The following is a 22,481-nucleotide window of genomic DNA, read 5'->3' on the forward strand; positions in this document are numbered from 1 at the left end:
TTGTTGTCAGAATAAAAACCAAGTGTTAAGAAAATATGATGAGATTTGCATTACCTAAACTGATAACATTCATCGAGGTGAGCTTCATAATCTTTGATTACCTATGTTTTATAGCTCTAGTAAACCCATTTTCCACTAAATATGCTTAAGGGTCAACTCTGAAATAAAGATTATCAAATGTTAAGTCGTTCAGTAAAATAGAGTAATAAAAAGTTTTGAAGATGACATTACTGAGAACATGATTTTAGAAAAATATTACTTTTCTTTGAATTTAGAAAATTAAGAAACATTTTGTCTCAGAGCGGGGGATTGTCCACACCTTGTACGCCCTCTTTCTTTTTAACTTTAATTATCCTAATTAAATTTTACTTCGCACAAGTGAATTTTGACTGGACAAAAGTTGTGTATGAAATATGAATCAATTAAATTTTTTTTATTTAAGATAGCAAAAAAAATTTTTTTTTGAATATTCCTGTAGATAATGCAGATAATGAACGTAGGATATTATAATAAGACTTTAAAAAAAATTAAAATGTTGGGGGGGGGGGGAGTCACTGTCAGGCCTTAAAAATTTAGGCCTGCAAAAGAAATATTTTTGTATAGCATTGTTGTGATTTTCTTTTATTGTAGAAATTTTGATAAATCTTAAAAATGAAAGAAATATTTTAGATCTTAAATTTATCAAAAGAGGATGAAAAAAACAGGGTCTGCACTGTTAATTATATCAAGGGTTGGTCAGGAAAGCTGAAACATAATATTTTTCAAAGCCTAACAATTTTATAAACAAGTACTTTGTATGGTAATCCATATCTAACACATTGAGGATTAGGCCTGATAAGTTTGTTAGCTTTAACACGTGCTTCATGATCAGTTGTTTCCTTTTACAGGCAAGTACTCGTGTGTTTGTTTACATGGCGACAGAAAGCCACAAGAAAGGAAAGCAAATTTACAGAAGTTTAAGGTAATGAAAATAGGAGTGTGAATGCGTGAAACAGATATGATAGGTATTATATGCTAGTCTAGAGTACGTACATTTACAGCAAAACATGCCTATAGTGAACATCCCTACGAAGTGAGTGCTTACAGCGAAGTTAATTTCATTCCCCACGACTTTGAATTGTAAGCTTAATGGATATAATGAATTGAGCTTATATTGAAGCAGAACCATCCGTCCTGGGTGCTTCATTATTAATAATAATAATTAATGATAATGAGGCTGTTAGGCCAAAGGCAGACAAAACGCATTTTGCCCGAGAACATAGTTAATAAATGTTTTGTTTTACCTTTCATATTATTGTTTTTGGACATATATGTATTTTGTACTGTCTTCCGTGATGTAACCTCAGGTCCATCACTTTTGAACACCAACGAATGAAAATGTGATTAAGCTCTGCCCATTTTGTGACGTAAGCAGTCCAACATCTCATTCGACCAGTCCAACATCTCAGCGGTCCAATATCGATTTTTTTTATGCACGCTCAGCAAAACATTAGAAATGTTAGACTTTTTTCGTATTGATTTGTATTAGGAACAAATTTTTAAAGGTATATCAATATGTTTTACTGTATATAGGCATTAGAGAATTCTCTTTATGTAATTAATTGTAGCACAAGGCGAGTGACAAAACATATCTGTATAAGCAAGTGTCCATTGTATTTGTATATTTTGCATTCACAATCTTCTTGGGCAAACCAAGTATGATCCAAAGAGATTGCTAGGATCTTAATAAAAAGCTTGTATGTTACATTGAGCAAGGTTATTTTTAGCAGACTTCTGAAATTTTTGGGAAGCAGTTTATCTACCATAGATCACTAAATTTTTGGGACACCTTAATTTCATGAGATAGTCAATAACTCTTTAAAAGTGAGACAAAATTTTCATGAAATGTGGATAATATTGATTTACATAATCCTAAGGAATACTTAAGGATGTACAACACACCTACCTCCAAAAATTCCTGTCGTTTAATTTTCGTTATTTTTGTTTACATAGTACATGACTATACCTACTGCATGTATGCATATTTTGGACAAAATCGTTCGAGTGGTTTTTGGACAGGAACTTCCGAAAGTTACCCCCCTTTAGTTGTTTACAAGGAGAGAAAATTTTTAATCAATGAACTACTTAAACCTTGATTTTCAAAAAAACCAGGTTAGATATAAATGTCAAATTTCATTGGCTTATTCCTTAAACCATTTAACACAAAAACATAGTCATCTTTTTGATATACATATCATCAAAACAATTTTTAAAGACCTTAAACTGAAAAACTATGAATTTTCTAAGCCTTGAAAATTGCGTATTTTTCAAATTCAAAATTTTTTTGTGAAAAAACCTGTCGTTTAATTTTTGTAAAAAACTTTCTTTAGGTAGCTGATAGTAAAAATAATCTTCATAATTTTTTAAATAATTTTTGAACGACCAGTTTTGATTTAATAGTGGAAAATTACCCCCCTCCCCCTTTCTCAATAAATCACGTTCCCGCACGTCTTACAGACGGGGTCGATCATTTTGTTATATGAATCTACAAATACACATTAAAAATAATTAAATTGGAATATTGCTTTTGTTTAAAAAATATATTAACTTACAAAATTTAAAAGTTCTAATATGTAAAGCGTATTTAAATGTAGATTTTTAGACAATTTTTGAATACCCCTATCACCCCCAACCCTTCCTTTTTTGCGTCGCAGACCATTATCGTTTGACGAAACGTCGTTTACGGTGCAAATATACTGGTATTTTGTCAAGAATCCCGGAGGTATGCATTCGTTTTTAAATTCATGAATGCAGAATAGATATTGACTACTCTTTTTATATGTATCAGGAAAAATTTACTGAAAGATTTTAGTGTTTAGTCCATATACGTATGCGTTATGCATTCCATATCACATGAAACCTGGATACGAATTCAAGTTTTGTTGAACTTCAATATGTTGATTTTTAATTTTATTTCTTTAATTTCATTCAATAAGAAATGGTGTATGTTCAACTCTCCTGTGATATAAATGGAATAATTGTAGTTTCTTTCATGTCATTATTTCAAACGATACAGTATGTGGCCGTGGGGATACATCGACATTTGCATTAGGTGCACATACACCCCTCGTGATATTGTACGCATTTCTTTCAATGTCGTCGCTTCTAAAGTTAAAATGAAAATTCCGTATTCTTCCACATTAACTTCAAAATATCAAACATAAAACTCTTCATCTATTTCAATTTATATCAAATCGCACATTGATATTTTTTAAAATCTTATAGGCTACGTTTTGTTTTGATTCGAGGAAATGCGAACCGACATTGTTGACAGAAAGTCAAAGTTACGATTTGTTGCAATAGGATATTCATAAATGCAGATAATTTCAGTACAAGTGAACAACTCTTTTCAATTCTATACTTACATTGTGTATATGAGGTCTATAGTATTCAATTCTCGGATTTATCAGGTCTTGCTGTAAATGTATCTGATTCTGTGGAAAACCGTAAATAAAGGGAGGAAAATAAACATCTACATTTTCAGAGTTGTTCCTCTTTGATCAGTAAGGGGCTGAGAACAACATCGTCTTTACATTGTAAAAAGTTTTTTTTGTTTATTTAAATTGTTGTTCTATTTAATTAAAGAAGAAAAACAATATTTATATCGTGTATGCACAAATTGTAATGAAGACCATTAATCGGAATGTTATATCGCCAATTGTACATAATGAGAATTTCGGCAATGTAAAATAAAATTTTCAAAATAAAAAAAATGCTGCGCTTTGATCAAAAATACAATTTATTGTATATGAAATGAAATGAAATAAACATTTAGGGATGGTATTTAACTATTTTATGTCTTGCTTTTTACGGAGTTTAATCGGATTAATTAAAAAAATACTTAGTGATTGAGTATGGTACGCATAATCACAGCCAAGCCCCATATCTCAATTTTCTTTCATGATTGATATACATCGGGATCGTTTTACTCGTCGTTTTGACGCTTTATTTTTGACGTTAAATTTGACGTCACGTCAAACGTTCAATTGAAATCGCAAGAGTTATCTCCCCCAGTGTGTTGTACGTCTTTAAATATGTGAGAATGAAAGTTTCATGAGAACATTGTCTTGCACAATTACGCGAAAATAAAGTTCTCACGAATAAAAAGTGACATACATTATCATTGAATTGAAAAACTTCTATAGATCCCTTACAGTTTGTATTATACTCAGGTGACTGATGAGGCCCTGTGGCCTATATTTAAAAAAAATTATGAGGGAAATGGAAAATTTCTTGTTATAAATGTATTTTCCAAGCAACCCTGATTGTAATATTTTACAGCTCTGTTTGTGAAAAGATGCTAATATGGGCTTTACATTAACAGGTCAGGTACATCACATTCCTTATATGGAATTGAATGAGTCACAAAGCATGAAAGTCTACTACATGTTTTACAATTTGATGGCAACACATGGTTTTCATGTGTCTATTGCATACTATTTACATAATTGTCACTTGAAAATCCGTAGTGCTTTTTTTTTACTTTATAAGGCCGAAATTGAAAGATTATATTCCAAAGACACTGCTCCATGCTCACTTTTAATATTGAGGTTGTTTTAGATGATTATTAGTTGCTTCTAATACAATACAAATGCTTTGACGTTTGCATGTACATTCATGAAAACATTTTTGTGGTATTGAGGGGTACGCAACATGATAATTGTGCACTCTGTATACTGCTTTCTAAAACTGTGTATGTGTACATAATGTGGAAAAAAACACTCAGTGCTTTATCGACATGATAGCACCTACACTGCTTTGAGCAAAGATTTAGACCGATATACAGTGGCTGCAACGTTATTGTTGACAACTTACATGAATGATCATGTTACACGAATGATTCCGCACGATTAACGCACGATTAAACCTGTTACACGAACGATCTTTCATGCACACAATTCTACACGTTACAGGATCTTACACGATTGCTAACGCAAACGCACGATTCTTCACTCAAAATAGTTCAAAATCTTTAGGAATCGATATTATCAAAACGAAATACGGCTTAATATTAATTTAAGATTTTAAAGAATTATCAATATTATTTCATAGACTTTGAAAAAAAACGGATATTGATATTTCTGCATGTAGGTAAATACCTGTAAGACTTAATATTTTAGAATATAAATAATTATTTCTAAGGTAATTCTCAGACCTAAGAAAATGTTGTTGTTTTTTTCTATCAGAAGATGTACATGTATGTGCGTCGCATAATTTGATTGAATATTGGATTTCATGATAATTATGCAAAAACAGGGATACGATTGAAAAAAAAAAATGGCAGCATGGAATGACTTAAATTACAAATTATATCCGTATGTATTCATTGATTCACTGTCCGTGAATCTCTAAAAATGAACTTGTCAATTATTTATCTTTTTTTATTCGCAGAAATTTAAAATTAATTAATTAAAAATAAGCTAAAGAGATAAACACAGATAATCAAAACCCCCAAAAATCATGTCGTGTGCATGTATATTTGTCGACTAAATATTTATGTAAGCATTGAGAAATGTTTATTTATTTGTAAAAACAAATATTTATTTTCGATGTATTGATTTCAAAATTATCTTGACCACAATTAGTTGTAAATAAAAAATAAAAATCAGATTTTTATTAAGAGCGTTAAAGATCTAAGTACGGTTTATCACAATATTAACCGCGCTTTTTGAAGAGAACTTAATATTGTACAACTTACTATATAACTTGTTTACGGGCGATAATTAGTTCGTTCTGCATTCTATTATGTAAATTGCGCTTCACTCATTTTATTTGGATTTAAATAAATAAATTTTAAAAAAACAAGGGAAATGCTTATCTTACAAATAACATTCCGATTGAAACTTACAAAACGAAATTTACACGATTCTAAATGCACGATCTCGCATGATTAAAAACGCAAACGATTGAATCTGATACACGCATGATCTCGCACATTACACGAACGATCACGCACGATATGCGAACGATTCTACACGATTGGTTTGTCAACAATTACGTTGCAGCCACTGTATTCAAAGGTGATATAAGGCTTCATAAAGCAAATTTTACAAGATTAGTTTGAAAATGTACGATTGTATATTTTCAATATTGCTTTCATAAATCTCGAGAATGAATTGAAAGTCAGTTTCCAAGGGACAATTAAAGTTGCCCTTTATTTTAAGGTCACCTGAGTCACTCAGGTGACTTATTCCTATCTGTTTTTGTCTGTCATGCGTTGACATTTAAATTTTTTCAGCTTCTTCTCTGAAACCAATATACAATTTTTTTGCCCCAGGGTCAGTGGTTCCTGTGGGTTGGGGTACTACTGGTTATATAGTGGCAATGCATTTTTTCTTTGTTCCTCAGATACCTCTGGGTATTGATTAACCAAAGTAAGCAATATGCTAAGCACATAATTATGATTATCAATGATGCTTCTTTCAAAATTATGAATTTCATGGCTCGTTTAAAACACAAACCAAATTCAATTGTTGGAAAGTTGTTGCATGATACTCAGGTGACCTATAAGGCCCTGGGCCTCTTGTCAACACAACTGAATAGACCTTGATGCATTATGACACATTCGTCAGTGGGTAAAGTAAACAGCTAATTTACACTCAAATTTATACGGATGTCAGAAAATCCAGTGGTTTTGATCTGATTTTATATTGGTTCCTTTGAGGCACTGCTATTCATTATTTTAAAAAAAAACATGTCATTGTATTGATGATGGGAAATATTTGTGAAAAAAAAAAAAAAAAAAAAAATGTTTGTTTTAGTATGCTTAAAATAAGAATGTCCAAAGTTAATTTTATGTTTAATATCACCCACAGGTACAGTTTTCAGAGAAAATGTCATTTGGAAAGATAATTCTTTACCTCCTGTTTGCTTTTACTTTGGGTATTACTAACTTAAAGTAAAAACAGCATTCCATAGTTAAATGAACAAGATTTAGTGCCCTTTAGGACCCATTTCTGTGACTTTTAAATAAAATATATTGTGAAAGTAACAGATATTGCAAAAAACAACATTAATTTAATGATGGAGCAAAATTGTCAGTCCTTGGTACTTCTTATAAGTATTTTACTTTTACAATATTAAGTCGTTATACCTTCATGAGCTTTTCAGAAATTAAATACAGTATTAATTAAGACCTATGGTATTTTTTTTTCAAACAGGATAATAAAGTGAAGTACCTGATCTGTACAGATGTAGCAGCTAGGGGCATTGACATCAGTGGTTTACCATACGGTAGGGAAACGTTATGAAGTACATGTATTTAATCCTGCAATGGCAGATTAAGTTTTATTGTTTTTTTTTTAAATTTGTTTTAAGTTCAAATAAGTTAATATGTTTGATGTCTCTAACCTGTATTCAGTCATTGATCCTTTCAAACTGAAGACAACCATGCAGTGACATTGTCTTTTTTCAATGTTATATTCTTTATAAACCATTTTTCCCTATTGTTTTTTTTTTACCTTGGTGAGTTTTGCAAGGGTAAAGGATTCATCAAAGATTGTTGATGTGAGAGTACAATTTGAAAAGAAAATTGAAACATAGTTGAAAGTCATTATCTAGAACTTTGTCATCCCAAATACCGTGGATATGATGAAGCGAATTATATGCCCTGAGCACTTTTTCTATATGAAGTTTCATTTTATTTATTTATATCGGAATTTATTTGAGATTTCAAAGTTTTTTTTCTTGGTCCCATTTGGTTCAAGATAACAAGTTTTGATTGTTAATATTGGTCTTCAGTTTGATTCATCTGAGCATCATATCCCATTAGCATCATCTTGGGCACCCTAAAATTTCTTGGATAAAAATATGCAACTGTATTACTATTATTGATAATTTGTAACTTGGTACAGGTTTCTTTCTTTTGAAATTATCATTATAATGGACACTGTCTGTTTCAGTTATTAATGTTACTCTCCCTGATGAGAAGCAGAACTACATCCATCGGATTGGAAGAGTTGGAAGAGCAGAAAGGTAAGGTGGATAAAAGTGCCATCTATTGATATTTCTGGCACATCCATTGATATTTCTGGTATATCCATTGGACTGGAAGAGCAGGAAGGTAAGGTGGATAAAAGTACCATCTATTGATATTTCTGGTACATCTATTGGTATTTCTGGTACATCCATCATATTGGAAGAGTTGGAAAAGTAGAAAGGTAAGGGATAATAAAGTGCCATCTATTAGTATTTCTGGTAACCAAGTGGCACATTCTTTGTTAGTGACAAGAACTTTAAGGCATATATAGTAGGTTAATATACAGCAAACCATATCTTCTCTACTCCTTAATTTCTGGGAGAAGGATGAATGTGATAATGATTATTTAGTACCCACCTATCTGTAACCTTTTTGTCACATGAATTGAGTGTTACAGAGAAGGCCATAGTGATAACTGCCTTAGAAACTTGTATTACTTGTGTGACCAATAAGGCCCAAGAACCTTTTAATTTGTTTTTTTAAAACAGCTGCCTCATCCATTGTGTAAATTTCTATATCAAAGCTTATTTACACCTTTGCCCACAAATTCATTAAAATTTTCATAAAAACAATTAAATAGATCATGCTTTGATGTAATCCTGCCATAATTTGTATGGGTGGGACTACATGAAAAATGTGTGAATTAAAGTGATGAAGGTTATTGTATTACATTAAGATAACACTTTGATAATACATTTATCTAATGTTATATATGTAAAATCTGCTAATTAAACCATCTGCCTATCTGTGCCAAGGTGGGTTAATGTCTTTGAGTCATCATTATATTACTGTCATACTATTTTGAATTCTATACTGTCATGAAAATTAACTACTCTTTCAATTTTTTGCTTCATGTTAAATTATTTGTTAAACATGATGAACAAATTTAAAATAAACTTAAGGGTAAACGAAAAAAATTGATGCACGGATTAATAAATATTTTTTGACTGATTTTGATTTGAAATGACATATATAATGAATTTGTATTAAGAAATCATAAGTTTTCTTTGGTGCTTAGTGATAGGATACTGTGTTGCTTTCTATATAATTCTACACAAAATTGAGTTTTTAACCTTATATATGCAAAATCTTATAATTAATAAAACATTATTCAAGTTACCAATAAAAAGATTAATCTCTGAGAAATGCTGCCAATTTCTGAAAAAAAGTTTGACAGTATTTGTGTTACATATCGTCAACTAACATTAAGACCATGGCCAGCCTTAAAAAAAAAAAGAACCTTGTTCATGCATATTTGATGTCAAAATAAAATCTATTTCCATGACTGAATGATCTGTGGATTGGATTAAAATGCAATTTCTGTCATACATACAGAAGAATAATTGCTGAAGACAAGCCCAATGTCATGTTAGATGCATCACAAAAGATGAGATTTGTCCAAATTTATCTATGTTTTATCTTATGAGGAAAAATATAGCAACCTATTGTCAGTTTAATATCAATCTAATCGCCTGTTTAATAGAGTTTTTATAGTTTGTGTCAGTATCTACTGTTTTAATATAATTTTATCTATCTGTCAATGAAAGTGGAATCGTATTATGTATTATAATAATAATAAAAAATGGAAATAAACTGGGTTAGATTGGAAACAGATTTCATTTTAGTTTGAATTATTAGGGCTTAAATTTTCCTTAGGGTTGGACTTGACAAGAATAGTAAAAAAAAAAGTTTTAAAATCTAATCTTAAATTAAGCCAATTACAGTGGACCCTCATTTATCCGGACGCTTTGGTTCCCAGTCCATTTGTCCGGATATGTGAAGCATCCGGATATCTGAATCACCAATTAAACAAGACAACACAGCATTTAAAAATTTCGTTCCGATGAAAAATCGTCCGGATACTGAAGCATCCAGATATCTGGCGTCCGGATATCTGAAGGTCCACTGTATAGATCTACTAAAAAGAATTGGTTTTAAAAAGGTGTTCTTTTGAAAGTTGCTAAATATAAGTTACCATCTCATGAAAATTGTTATCTTGAACACCGATATCTCAATTATATGTGAAGTGCTTTGTCAATTCCAATAAATTTTTTTTTCACCTTTTTATCTCGAATCATGCATATATTTTATTAAATTGAATGTTATATCAGTCCATTTGAATTTGAGTTAAGAAAGTTTGACTGTACCTTAGCCTAAGTCTAAAAGAACTACGAACTCTAACTCTTGATTCCCGCCTACATTTTGCACCCATTAAATTCAATTTTAGTGGCAAATTGGCCATTAAATCTTTGTTTAATACAAAGAACAGTTCTATGGTAATTGATTAATCATTTTATTTCCAGCGCTAGATAGTAAATTATCATTAATTCCAGCTCTTGAAAAAAGGGGGGTAGGCGATATTTTCTGGTAAAATCGAACTTTCAAGAATCGCCATATTTTGAAATAGTCTTAAATATCATAAAATGTATCTCATATCTTTTATTATGTTTTACGCAAATAAATTAAACATATTTAGATAAATAAATTTCAATTATTTAGTTGTAAATAGCTTTAAAGTTGGTGAAAAATCAACATTTTTTCCGTTTTTTGTCTATAAACATATGTTCCCCCCCGTGAAACACAAAAAGCTTTGGCATGAATTTGTAAATTGAGAGTCCATATTACCTGTAAAAAGGAATTTTTGTTTCACGGGGGGGGGGGGGGGGGGGAAAGATGTTTTAAAAATATTTTCTGTTTTCCTTTGATTTCTATAGTGAAAAACACAAGTTTAACCAAAATTATAGAATAATCTCTCTTTGATATCCCAAACAAGTAACGTTTTATGAAAATTAATATAAATATCTATAAAAATATCGAAAATCATTCGAATATGTTAACTTTTGAGAATTGACTTAGAGGTAGGCGGGAGAACAATACTATCGTTCGTGGTTCTTTAACTTAGCATTTTAAAACCTTGGTCATAATTTTTTTTATGTTTCATGTGATAACTTGTCTGCTTTCTTTTATTTTATAGAATGGGTCTTGCAATATCTCTAGTCTCTACAGTGAAAGAGAAGGTAAGATATATACTGCTGACTGTTGTAAATATGTAAACTTCAGCTTCGATCTTTTAAATGATTGAATCACTTATATTCAACTATGTTCATTATACAGTTTAATACTTAAACTTTAAAAATTCCTCATAAAAAAGGTCAAAAATAAGTTCTCTGTCTGTCTGTTGTTTATCTTGCTGTCTGTTGTTCCACAAACAAGTTCCATTCATTTTCTTCGCATAGGTTGCACATGCTGAAATATTCACATTTGCAAATATTTTTCTCAGATGAACCTATTAAAGAGAAAACATGTTCAATTCTGTATGTGCTTATTTGAGGGTCAGAGGTCATAGCATGTTCGAACCACGTGGCAAGAAAATAACTTGATTACATATATTTCTGTATGGTTTCGGAACTACCAAGTTAAAAGCGATGAAAAAGATAAATTAATTGAAATCTATAGATATTTTTCATTCAACAGATATTTAATAAATTTTTCTTTGGTGTGAAGAATGTCTTAAATACTATAATTTTAAACCTAAAATCACACTTACCTTTTTAACCTGAAATTATTTGAATTTAAACTAAAACAGGAGATATCACAGATTTTGACTTCAAATATTAAGAACGCATAAAATAGTTAAGATTATTCTCAGTAGGGGTCACTGTTCTTACATTATAAACAAGGAATTCCTGAACTAACATCATTGTAAATATTCAAATGTTGTAGTGAGACGAACTTTCAAGATCAAACAGCTTATAGGTCATTACACGTCACAACGTAACAATACGACGGACCGTTTGTGTAATAAATGCATTTTTATTTGGAATTTATCCATCTCAAATGTAAATAAAAGTGATAAACAACTATGTTAAAAAGTTCGCTGGGAAATGAACTTAGTGAAGTCGTGATCAAATCTTCTGAAAAGCCCATAGGGCTTCACAGGATTTGATCATGTGACCAACTAAGTTCATTTCCCAGAGAACTTTGTAAGATTGCTGTTTATTTCTTAAATGGAATTTGGTGTAAAGATTTATTGTAAGAATATCCAGGTCAGGTTGTATTTTGGCTAAGATTGAGCAATTTTTGACAGAGTCATGCCCCTTGAACTCAGAAAAATTTCAATTACCATTATTTGCAGTTTCCATTCATTTTCTTTTCATGTATGGGGGGGGGGGGGGTTAAGTGTTTCACAAACATCTTTTGTCTTCAGTAAGCTTTTCAGGTTTATTTGATTTTTTTAAACTTTTTATCCAGAATCACTAAGAGAGTCTAACCGTTTGAACAAATTAAAATGTCCTTGGGATAATGATAAAGCTTGATAGAATAGTGATTAAAATAAATGGACATGCCTTGTTTAAAAGGGAAGTAATTTTAAAAAATCTGGGAATTGAGGGTGTTATTTAAAAATCTTCTTAAGAATCCCTGCCTCCCTGGGAAAACCATTCCCTTGTGGTGTAAATTCAAGTCTGTTTGAATCATACAGCCACCCTCTATAATTAGAGGAGCGTAAAAGATGGTCAAAAGTTACATGGAATAGCATTTATACAGAGGGAAATCCATATGAAATTTTAATATGAAAAAAAATCAATCTCATTAGAATTAGGTAAATCCTGCTTAAGTATATAAATCTGGGACTTTCACCTTAGTGATGTCAGTAGACATTAATATATAAAAATAGAAATAATTTTGTTCATAGCAATCTAAAGTTATTGCTTCCCACCTCAGTTTTATGAACAAGTTTGATTTGTCATTTCATACCTAGGTTCATTGAGAGGATAGTGTACGTTCTAAAATAGATATTAAATCATGACTCTTCACAATTAATTTGTATGGTTGTGCTTGTTGGGCAAAGGGGGGGTGTACTTTATATGACTTTTCTTGCTTGCAACAAAAACCTATATCGCTTACATCGTTTGACGTAAATAATTTCACTGACTTCATCAGAAATCTAAGTTCAAGTTACATTTCATGAAGATGAACCCATATCTAGCTGTGCATTTGCGACAACTTAATCTGATGTTTCCTCATAGGTAGTTTATTTTAAAAAAGTATCACAGTGGTGCTGAGGGTTGCATCATTTGGTTATAATTACATGTATCAAATTAAAATTGCTCTAGAATTACATCCACTGTCATATAGTGCAGAAAGTCTATTATTTATGTATACTGTATACAGGGTTATTTTCACCTTTTTACACCTGCTAACAATTTTGCCCCATTTAAAATTTGCCCAGTTACAGTTCTGTTCAAGAAATATTTAATACTTTGTTCTTTGAATTCGCCCCGATCTAAATTTGCCCACTTGTGAGAAGGGCAAAAGGGGCAAAAATTTCCATGTATACAGTATTAGGAAGAAATTTGCTGCAGTCTTGTGATTATTAAAATTGACATTTTTATTGACTAGGTATGGTACCACTCTAACTGTAACACGAGAGGGAGGGGTTGTTACAACACAAACCTGACAGACCACGGGGGATGCTGTATCTGGTATGATGAACCTAAGGTAAGAATTACACACACCAATGTCATCATATCAACTTCAGTTAGCAGGCAGACTAATCAGTTTTGTGGTAATTTTTATGTAGCTATTTAAAGCCTCTTTCACACCTCATCTGAAACCATTTCATAAGCTTTCAAATTAGTCATCTACCCTTGGCAATCATTGCATGTAGCAGCAAGTCTCACATTTTGTGCAAATAAGCAGTATTGTTTGGAAAGAGAATGATAATATTCTCAAGGATGAGTCTTATTAATGCTTATAAAATGCCACTTGCTTTCAAGAATTTTCTTCATTATAATATTGAATTTATATGACACTGGGATGTTCTGAGAAATGTTATCAAATTGCCAATTCCTTGACAGTACATATTCTTGCATATTTGCTCACCATTTTACAAGAAATATTTGCATAGATGACAATGTTCCATACATCCAGAATTTGCAAGTTAATTTTTATATTGTTATGCTACAATGTACCACATGAAATTGGAGTGATAATTACTCAGGTCCCTAGCTGCAGAACTCCAGCTCTCTGCTTAAGAAAATTTGGACAGATAAGTAAATAAGGTAAGGTATCAGGAATAAGAGTAAATATTGGATACTATCATACAGAGAAGGAAATAAACACCAAGAAATGATATCCAAGTGAGGACAAAAAAAGCGACAACGTAAATCAAAGGATTTTATGCTTAGATCTGGATAGCTGTCTGCTTTATCTGTCCAAATTTTCTCAAGCAGAGAAGATTTGTAGCTCCTAGGTCACCAATTTGCAAAAATAAGAAAAAATTAATTATTACAATAAGGAAAAAATTAAAGTTTGGTGACTTAAAAGTTCTCTCACAAGCTTAACACAAACAAACCTACACACCCTCACACCCATATACTGTGGTTTCATTAATATTTGTGGGCATCAATTTTTGTGGATTTAGTAAAATTCACAGTTTCTAAGATACGTTAATTCTTGGATAATGGTCCTAACAGAAAAATCAAAGTACTGAGACAGTACTGAAAGACGGGGTCAAAATAATTTTCATGCTAGATATCACAAATGTGATATTTTTTTTTACGAGTTTTAATATTTTTTTTAATCAACATACTAAAAACAAACTGTGAATAATATAAATTTGCGTTTTTCATTTAATTAATTTGAAGTGGAAATTTCAATAATTGCCAAGTCTTGAAACCTTTTTGAACTGTCCGAATTTCACCTGGTCTGAATTAATATCCTTCCAGAAGTAAACAATGGATGATGCGTACACAGTCGTAATACTACGCAGGAGAGTACTTTGTTTACTAGTGTGTTTTACAATCAATATTTTGAGTTTACATTTACAAAATGCTTCATTAATTTGATTTAGAAAAAAGTTCATATCATTTTCTTCAGTTTGATACATAATGTTTATATTTTGATCACAACAATTTCTGCACACTCTTTCATATGCTTAGATTTAATTCATGTGTTATCACCACGGTTTCCGTTTTGAGGGCTCTGACAGTAAACTAACTGACGGGGTCACGTGACGCCGTCTAAAAATTGTCTATCATCTTTTCATTTTTTCTCTCGTTTCTTTGGGATTGGACACTTAAGTTGTTCGAGAAAAAAAATTTAAAACATTTACGCCTAATGACCATCCTTTAGGGATATCCGCAGATTGCTAAATGCATTGCATTGACAGATCTACGTGTTGTTTGTTTAGGCCATAATAAATAAATTGCTAGATTCTCATCCCAATTTTTTTAAAAGTCGAGGCGGGCGGGCGGCTTTTATTTTATATTTTTTTTTTTTTTCAATTTTGCAGATTTTTTATTGACTTGGTCAATCGGTGTAATTTTATCTACAATACCCGAATAAAGGTTATAGTAAATGTTCAGCTATCTCTTACTTCACATCATCACCAATTTTTTTTAAGCAATGACTCTTGTTTAGAATATATACGCATGTATTACAGCAATTACCATCTTTTCAGCTGTCAAAATCATGTCGACTTTCGCGGGATTTAAAACGAAAGTAGAGTGGTAGATGAATACCGATCCCGATCAGAATTACGACGAAGAAAAACAGAAATATAAAAAAAACGAGGCGGGGGTATAAAATCGGGGCGGGCGGGGATGAGAATCTAGGAATATTTTTATTATGGCCTTATCTCTGTGCAGAATATTAAAACATTTTTACTCAAAAAGTTGAGATAATTATGTAAAATTATTTCTTATTATAATTCCTTTTTTTTTTTTTTTAATATTCTTAAAATGATATAATACGTCTTTAAAGTCAATCTATTAAGAAAGGGGGATATTTAATATATATTATTGAAAGCTGGAATGGGCTTTTTAAAGATTTATCAAAATGGAGGCACCAAACTTCGATGAACATTTGATTTCGGGGATCGACTTGACAACGAAATCCACGAAAATTGGTGCTCCACGAATAATAATGAAACCATGGTATGCTCTATCCGCTCTTCAGGCTGTCGCATGATGGGAAAATAACCTCACCCTTTAGTCAAATAGCAAAGTAGAGAATGGGTGTTTTGACTGTCACACCATTGACAGGAGCTTTTGATTCATTCATTTTAAGCCCATTGATAAGACAGGTCATCACTCTTAGTAATCTGCCAACTCTTTGATGTTTTTTGTTTGTATAGTTACAAATACCGGTATATACTATAGGATGAATAAAAAAAATGTAGTTGTCACTATGGACAAGAAGTCATTACCCTGGTTGTTTGGTTGCCTGTTGGATTGTTTTTTTACCTGCAGTTTCTAAAAGAGAGTTTGGGTACTGTTAAAAATCGCATATTTTTAAGGGGTCAAATTTCTGTGGTTTATGGAAAAAATTGGTGTGTGGGGATTTGATTTCACAGTGGAAGAAATGTGGTGATTCGCTTAAATTTTCATAAAGGACACAAATTGATGGGTCTCTCTGTACCCTGAAAACAATAAAATTATCCCTTATACAAAAAGTAATTGCAAGGCATATTTTTTTGTTATTCCAGTCCATCTGTCTTGTTGTCACAATTTCTTCTTCCTGTTATTCATCTTACAATTTTTAAAAGCAGTGAACAATTCATCCAAGTTTAAGAATATGTAATTTTGCAAATTCAGTAACTGATACTTATGTAGATATCACTATTTATTGTTTGTTTGTAGTTTCTAGAGGATGTACAGGAACATCTAGATATCACGATTGATTGTTTGTTTGTAGTTACTAGAGGATGTACAGGAACATCTAGATATCACTATTGATTGTTTGTTTGTAGTTACTAGAGGATGTACAGGAACATCTAGATATCACTATTGATTGTTTGTTTGTAGTTACTAGAGGACGTACAGGAACATCTAGATATCACTATTGATTGGTTTTTTTTTGTAGTTACTGGAGGATGTACAGGAACATCTAGATATCACTATTGATTGTTTGTTGATAATAACTAGAGGATGTACAGGAACATCTAGATATCACTATTGACTGTTTGTTGTAGTTACTAGATGTCAGGAACATCTAGATATCACTATTGATTGTTTGCTTGTAGTAACTAATGGATATACAGGAACATCTAGATATCACTAATGATTGTTTGTTTGTAGTTACTAGAGGATGAACAGGAACATCTAGATATCACATTTGATTGTTTGTTTCTAGTTACTAGAAGATGTCAGGAACATCTAGATATCACTATTGATTGTTTGTTTGTAGATACTAGAAGATGTACAGGAACATCAAGATATCACTATTGTTTGTTTGTAGTTACTGGAGGATGTACAAGAACATCTAGATATCACTTTTGACTGTTTGTAGTTACTGGAGGATGTACAGGAACATCTAGATATCATTTTGACTGTTTGTTTGTAATTACTGGAGGATGCACAAGAACATCTAGAAATCACTAGTGATTGTTTGTTTGTAGTTACTAGAGGATGTACAGGAACATCTAGATATCACTAATGATTGTTTTTTTGTAGTTACTAGAGGATGTACAGGAACATCTAGATATCACTATTGATTGTTTGTTGATAGTAACTGGAGGATGTACAGGAACATCTAGATATCACTATTGACTGTTTGTTGTAGTTACTAGATGTCAGGAACATCTAGATATCACTAATGATTGTTTGCTTGTAGTAACTAAAGGATATACAGGAACATCTAGATATCACTAATGATTGTTTGCTTGTAGTAACTAAAGGATATACAGGAACATCTAGATATCACTAATGATTTTTTGTTTGTAGTTACTGGAGGATGAACAAGAACATCTAGATATCACTCATGATTGTTTTTTTGTAGTTACTAGAGGATGTACAGGAACATCTAGATATCACTAATGATTGTTTGTTTGTAGTTACTAGAGGATGTACAGGAACATCTAGATATCACTTTTGATTTATTTTTTGTAGTTACTGGAGTATGTACAGGAGCATCTAGATATCACTATTGATTGTTTGTTTGTAGTTACTTGAGGATGTACAGGAACATCTAGATATCACTATTGATTGTTTTTTTTTGTAGTTACTGGAGTATGTACAGGAACATCTAGATATCACTATTGATTGTTTTTTTGTAGTTACTAGAGGACGTACAGGAACATCTAGATATCACTATTGATTGGTTTTTTTTGTAGTTACTGGAGGATGTACAGGAACATCTAGATATCACTATTGATTGTTTGTTGATAGTAACTAGAGGATGTACAGGAACATCTAGATATCACTATTGACTGTTTGTTGTAGTTACTAGATGTCAGGAACATCTAGATATCACTATTGATTGTTTGCTTGTAGTAACTAAAGGATATACAGGAACATCTAGATATCACTAATGATTGTTTGTTTGTAGTTACTAGAGGATGAACAGGAACATCTAGATATCACATTTGATTGTTTGTTTCTAGTTACTAGAAGATGTCAGGAACATCTAGATATCACTATTGATTGTTTGTTTGTAGATACTAGAGGATGTACAGGAACATCAAGATATCACTATTGTTTGTTTGTAGTTACTGGAGGATGTACAGGAACATCTAGATATCACTTTTGACTGTTTGTAGTTACTGGAGGATGTACAGGAACATCTAGATATCACTTTTGACTGTTTGTTTGTAATTACTGGAGGATGCACAAGAACATCTAGATATCACTAGTGATTGTTTGTTTGTAGTTACTGGAGGATGTACAGGAACATCTAGATATCACTAATGATTGTTTTTTTGTAGTTACTAGAGGATGTACAGGAACATCTAGATATCACTATTGATTGTTTGTTGATAGTAACTGGAGGATGTACAGGAACATCTAGATATCACTATTGACTGTTTGTTGTAGTTACTAGATGTCAGGAACATCTAGATATCACTAATGATTGTTTGCTTGTAGTAACTAAAGGATATACAGGAACATCTAGATATCACTAATGATTGTTTGCTTGTAGTAACTAAAGGATATACAGGAACATCTAGATATCACTAATGATTTTTTGTTTGTAGTTACTAGAGGATGAACAGGAACATCTAGATATCACTCATGATTGTTTTTTTGTAGTTACTAGAGGATGTACAGGAACATCTAGATATCACTAATGATTGTTTGTTTGTAGTTACTAGAGGATGTACAGGAACATCTAGATATCACTTTTGATTTATTTTTTGTAGTTACTGGAGTATGTACAGGAGCATCTAGATATCACTATTGATTGTTTGTTTGTAGTTACTTGAGGATGTACAGGAACATCTAGATATCACTATTGATTGTTTGTTGATAGTAACTGGAGGATGTACAGGAACATCTAGATATCACTATTGACTGTTTGTTGTAGTTACTAGATGTCAGGAACATCTAGATATCACTAATGATTGTTTGTTTGTAGTTACTTGAGGATGTACAAGAACATCTAGATATCACTATTGACAAGGTGGATCCAAGTATGAAAGTTCCTGTCAACGAGTTTGATGGCAAAGTGACCTACGGTCAAAAACGCAAGAATACTGGTGAGTGGGGTTTTACTTTTGTATTGTTTGCAGTTTTTAAAAATGAAATTGTATTTGAGTCTTTCAAAAGGAAGTGTTTTAAAATTCTACTTCAATATTACAAATCTGATCAAAAAGTGTATGCCAGAAAAATAAAACTGAGGTGCAATGTACAACAATGAATTTTTATGATGAGGCAGCCATAAGCTCAAATACCACATAATTTTACCTGATATAATCTTGTAGAGCAAGATTTGAAAAGAGCATTTTTTTAATCCAATGAACTCATTATTCACTTATGGTGTATGACAAAATTGTTCTGTAAAAAATGCCATTTTTTCATCATTCTGCAAATTCTGGAATTTGGCACCCCCCAAAAAATTACTCTGTAATATGGTGATAAAATGGGAAAAAAAAGCAATGTGAATGTTCTTGATTCATGGTATTTACCACAAACTAAAAAAATTCATGAATTTCATTGCATCCAATACTGTAAAATGAGAAAATTTGGCGCACTACTAATTTTAGCGCCTTGGCGCAAGAGCCCCTGAGCGCTAAAATTTATTGTGCGCTAAAGGATTTTGAAATATCTGACATTTTTTATGTGTGTTCAAAGCTTTTACATAAGTACATGTAAACCGGAACGCACGATTACGTAATGTCGAAGGTTCATTGGATTTTATAAACACATTAGCACTCCACGTGTTCGGAAGGCAGAAAGTTCTGCCAAATTATAATTTAATTAAGCTATTGTTACCCCGGTAGTTGTTACCCGATTGTCATCATTAGCACCTTCAAAGTTTGGCTTCTCGGCGTGTCAATCACCTATCGCCTCGAGGTAAACAATGCAATCAAGCATGGTGATTGAGCTTGCAGACAATACATTATTAGGATTACCGTTTTATCTATTAGTAATTTTCTGTCGATGCATGCAATGTTTTTATACGATTTAAATGAGTTAATACTCCATTTCTTTTAATTGAAAATAGAAATAAAATAAATTTTAACATTGTACCACGTCCATGTGATAGCAACATGTACAGCAGTAAACGTAACGAATGTTTACTGATATACGGGAGTGCTATTGTGTTTCCGTGCTTGACAAACAATATCACATTTACATATTTTACTGACAAGCGCAAGCGCTAAAATTTATTTGCGCCAATGCATTCCCACTTGCGTTTGCGCTAAAATACGTATGCACCAAATTTTCTCGTTTTACAGTATTGAATCTTGAAATTAACCATTTAACTTCTTAACTTCATGCTGATAGATTGGAAAGAGGAACAGTGTTAACGACAGATGGACATTTCATTAAATATACCTCTATTCAAAGTTCATTTACATTCAATTCTCTATGGTCATATACTTCAGACTTCAATAATTTCATCAACAGAAAATTCACACAACAGTTGAACTAAGTTCTATGTATCAGCAGTTTACTATAAAGTAAACATAAATCCAGACAAAAAGTCTCTGGTAGACGTGTTATGTATAAAAACCCATTGAAAACTCGCTGGTCATCTGAAAGAAATTCAATATAATTTTTGAAAAAGCTATTGTCATGCATGTGACCCTTTCATTGCAGTTATGTGAGATAGAAAAAAATGTACTTGCTAGGTAATCTTTATTTATGTGTGAAATCAAATCAGTAATAGGATTTAATATCATTTGATATATCACTTTTTATCAGACAGTGTCTTTTCTCATTTGATACTTGACTCCTTTGATAGAGTTGTTTTTATAGTCATTACCATCATCAAGTTTCTGTGAAAATACATCATGTCATTTAATGCTAGACTGAGATATTTTGATTGTGTACCCATTGATCTTTTAAAGGTAAACTGCTGATTCATACAAGATAAAATTTATCACTGGCTAAACTTAATATTTTATAAGTATAAACTTGACTTATATGAACTCGTTTTACAATTGCATTTAAATCAATTTCTTATTACATGTAATTAAATAAAGTATAAAACAGCATTCTGAATGAGACAGCAGTTTAATCTATGAAATGACTAAAGGAACTTGGATATCACAAGACAAAATTTAGAAATACACAGCATCCTGGTTATATGGGTTTTACTGCAAAGGTCAGGGAGGAACAGGAAATCTATCTTTATTTTCCTCAAATTTGTGATTTTTATCAGATGTAGAGGTGAACTGTACAGACTGTCCCCAGATTAAACCTAATTAAGGGGCATTATTATTGTGCAAAAATGCATTTGCCCTTCTGAAAAAGTAGAATTTCACTGTTTATCATTCTTTTATGAATTGTCATATTAAGGGTTATAATGCCTGTCAAATTTTGACTGCATGATTTGCTTAATTTGTGTACATTGCAATTGGAAAACAATAAACATTAGATATGACACAGCAAAACAGCATTTGATTGATAGGGAATGATGAACCTTAATTAAGGTTGTTTGACCATATGATGAAGGGAGGTAACTATAACTTGGATAAATGTTTATTAATTCCTTTATAAACTTGTGAAGTTCAAAGGCAATTCATGTCAATTTCGCCCCACAATTTCAGTGAGAACAAAAAAATCAGACTTGTTTTTTCCAGAAAACTATTTCATTTCAAAGAGAATATTGAGGTACAATGAATCTTAGGAATCAAACCGACATTTAATTTTTATTTGCGCAATTCATTTTAATTGCACAAGGTTTGACCAAGAAATCCAACTTTTGTTTTGAAGGTGGAACTTATATTGGACATGCAGCATCCTTAGCACCTGCCGTGAAAGAGCTAGCAGATTTAGAGAAGAGAGCCCAGACTTCATTCATTGACTTAAAGTACAGAAAGTTCGTCCAGCGTTAGCAGACTGTTTCTTTGTGCACTTTATTGCCAATATGTTTTGACGTTTATTGCAATCTTTGATGGGGAAATCTATATGAAAAATAGTTTAAGTAGCAATTGGGAAAAAAATTGCTGGAATATGCATTTGTTAGCGTTTGTCTGTTTCATGATTTCAGGTCAAATAAAATTGTCTTACAGTCA

At 31.7% G+C, this 22,481-nt stretch overlaps 1 protein-coding gene across 1 annotated transcript; it reads left to right on the top strand.

Annotated features, from left to right (window-relative positions):
* Positions 1-887: 887 nt before the first annotated feature.
* On the top strand, positions 888-22,481 carry LOC134252740 (ATP-dependent RNA helicase DDX1-like; the record flags this gene model as incomplete). The annotated part of the gene is made up of 7 exons (XM_062735243.1): positions 888-961; positions 7,200-7,272; positions 7,941-8,013; positions 10,992-11,034; positions 13,418-13,516; positions 19,373-19,493; positions 22,180-22,481. Coding segments are annotated over 7 exons (605 nt in total), but the record flags the coding sequence as incomplete, so codon positions are not given.

The sequence above is a fragment of the Saccostrea cucullata genome, unplaced genomic scaffold (assembly GCF_032062105.1).
Source record: "Saccostrea cucullata isolate Sc308-1 unplaced genomic scaffold, CSIRO_AGI_Scuc_v1 ctg3441, whole genome shotgun sequence".
Taxonomy (NCBI): domain Eukaryota; kingdom Metazoa; phylum Mollusca; class Bivalvia; order Ostreida; family Ostreidae; genus Saccostrea; species Saccostrea cuccullata.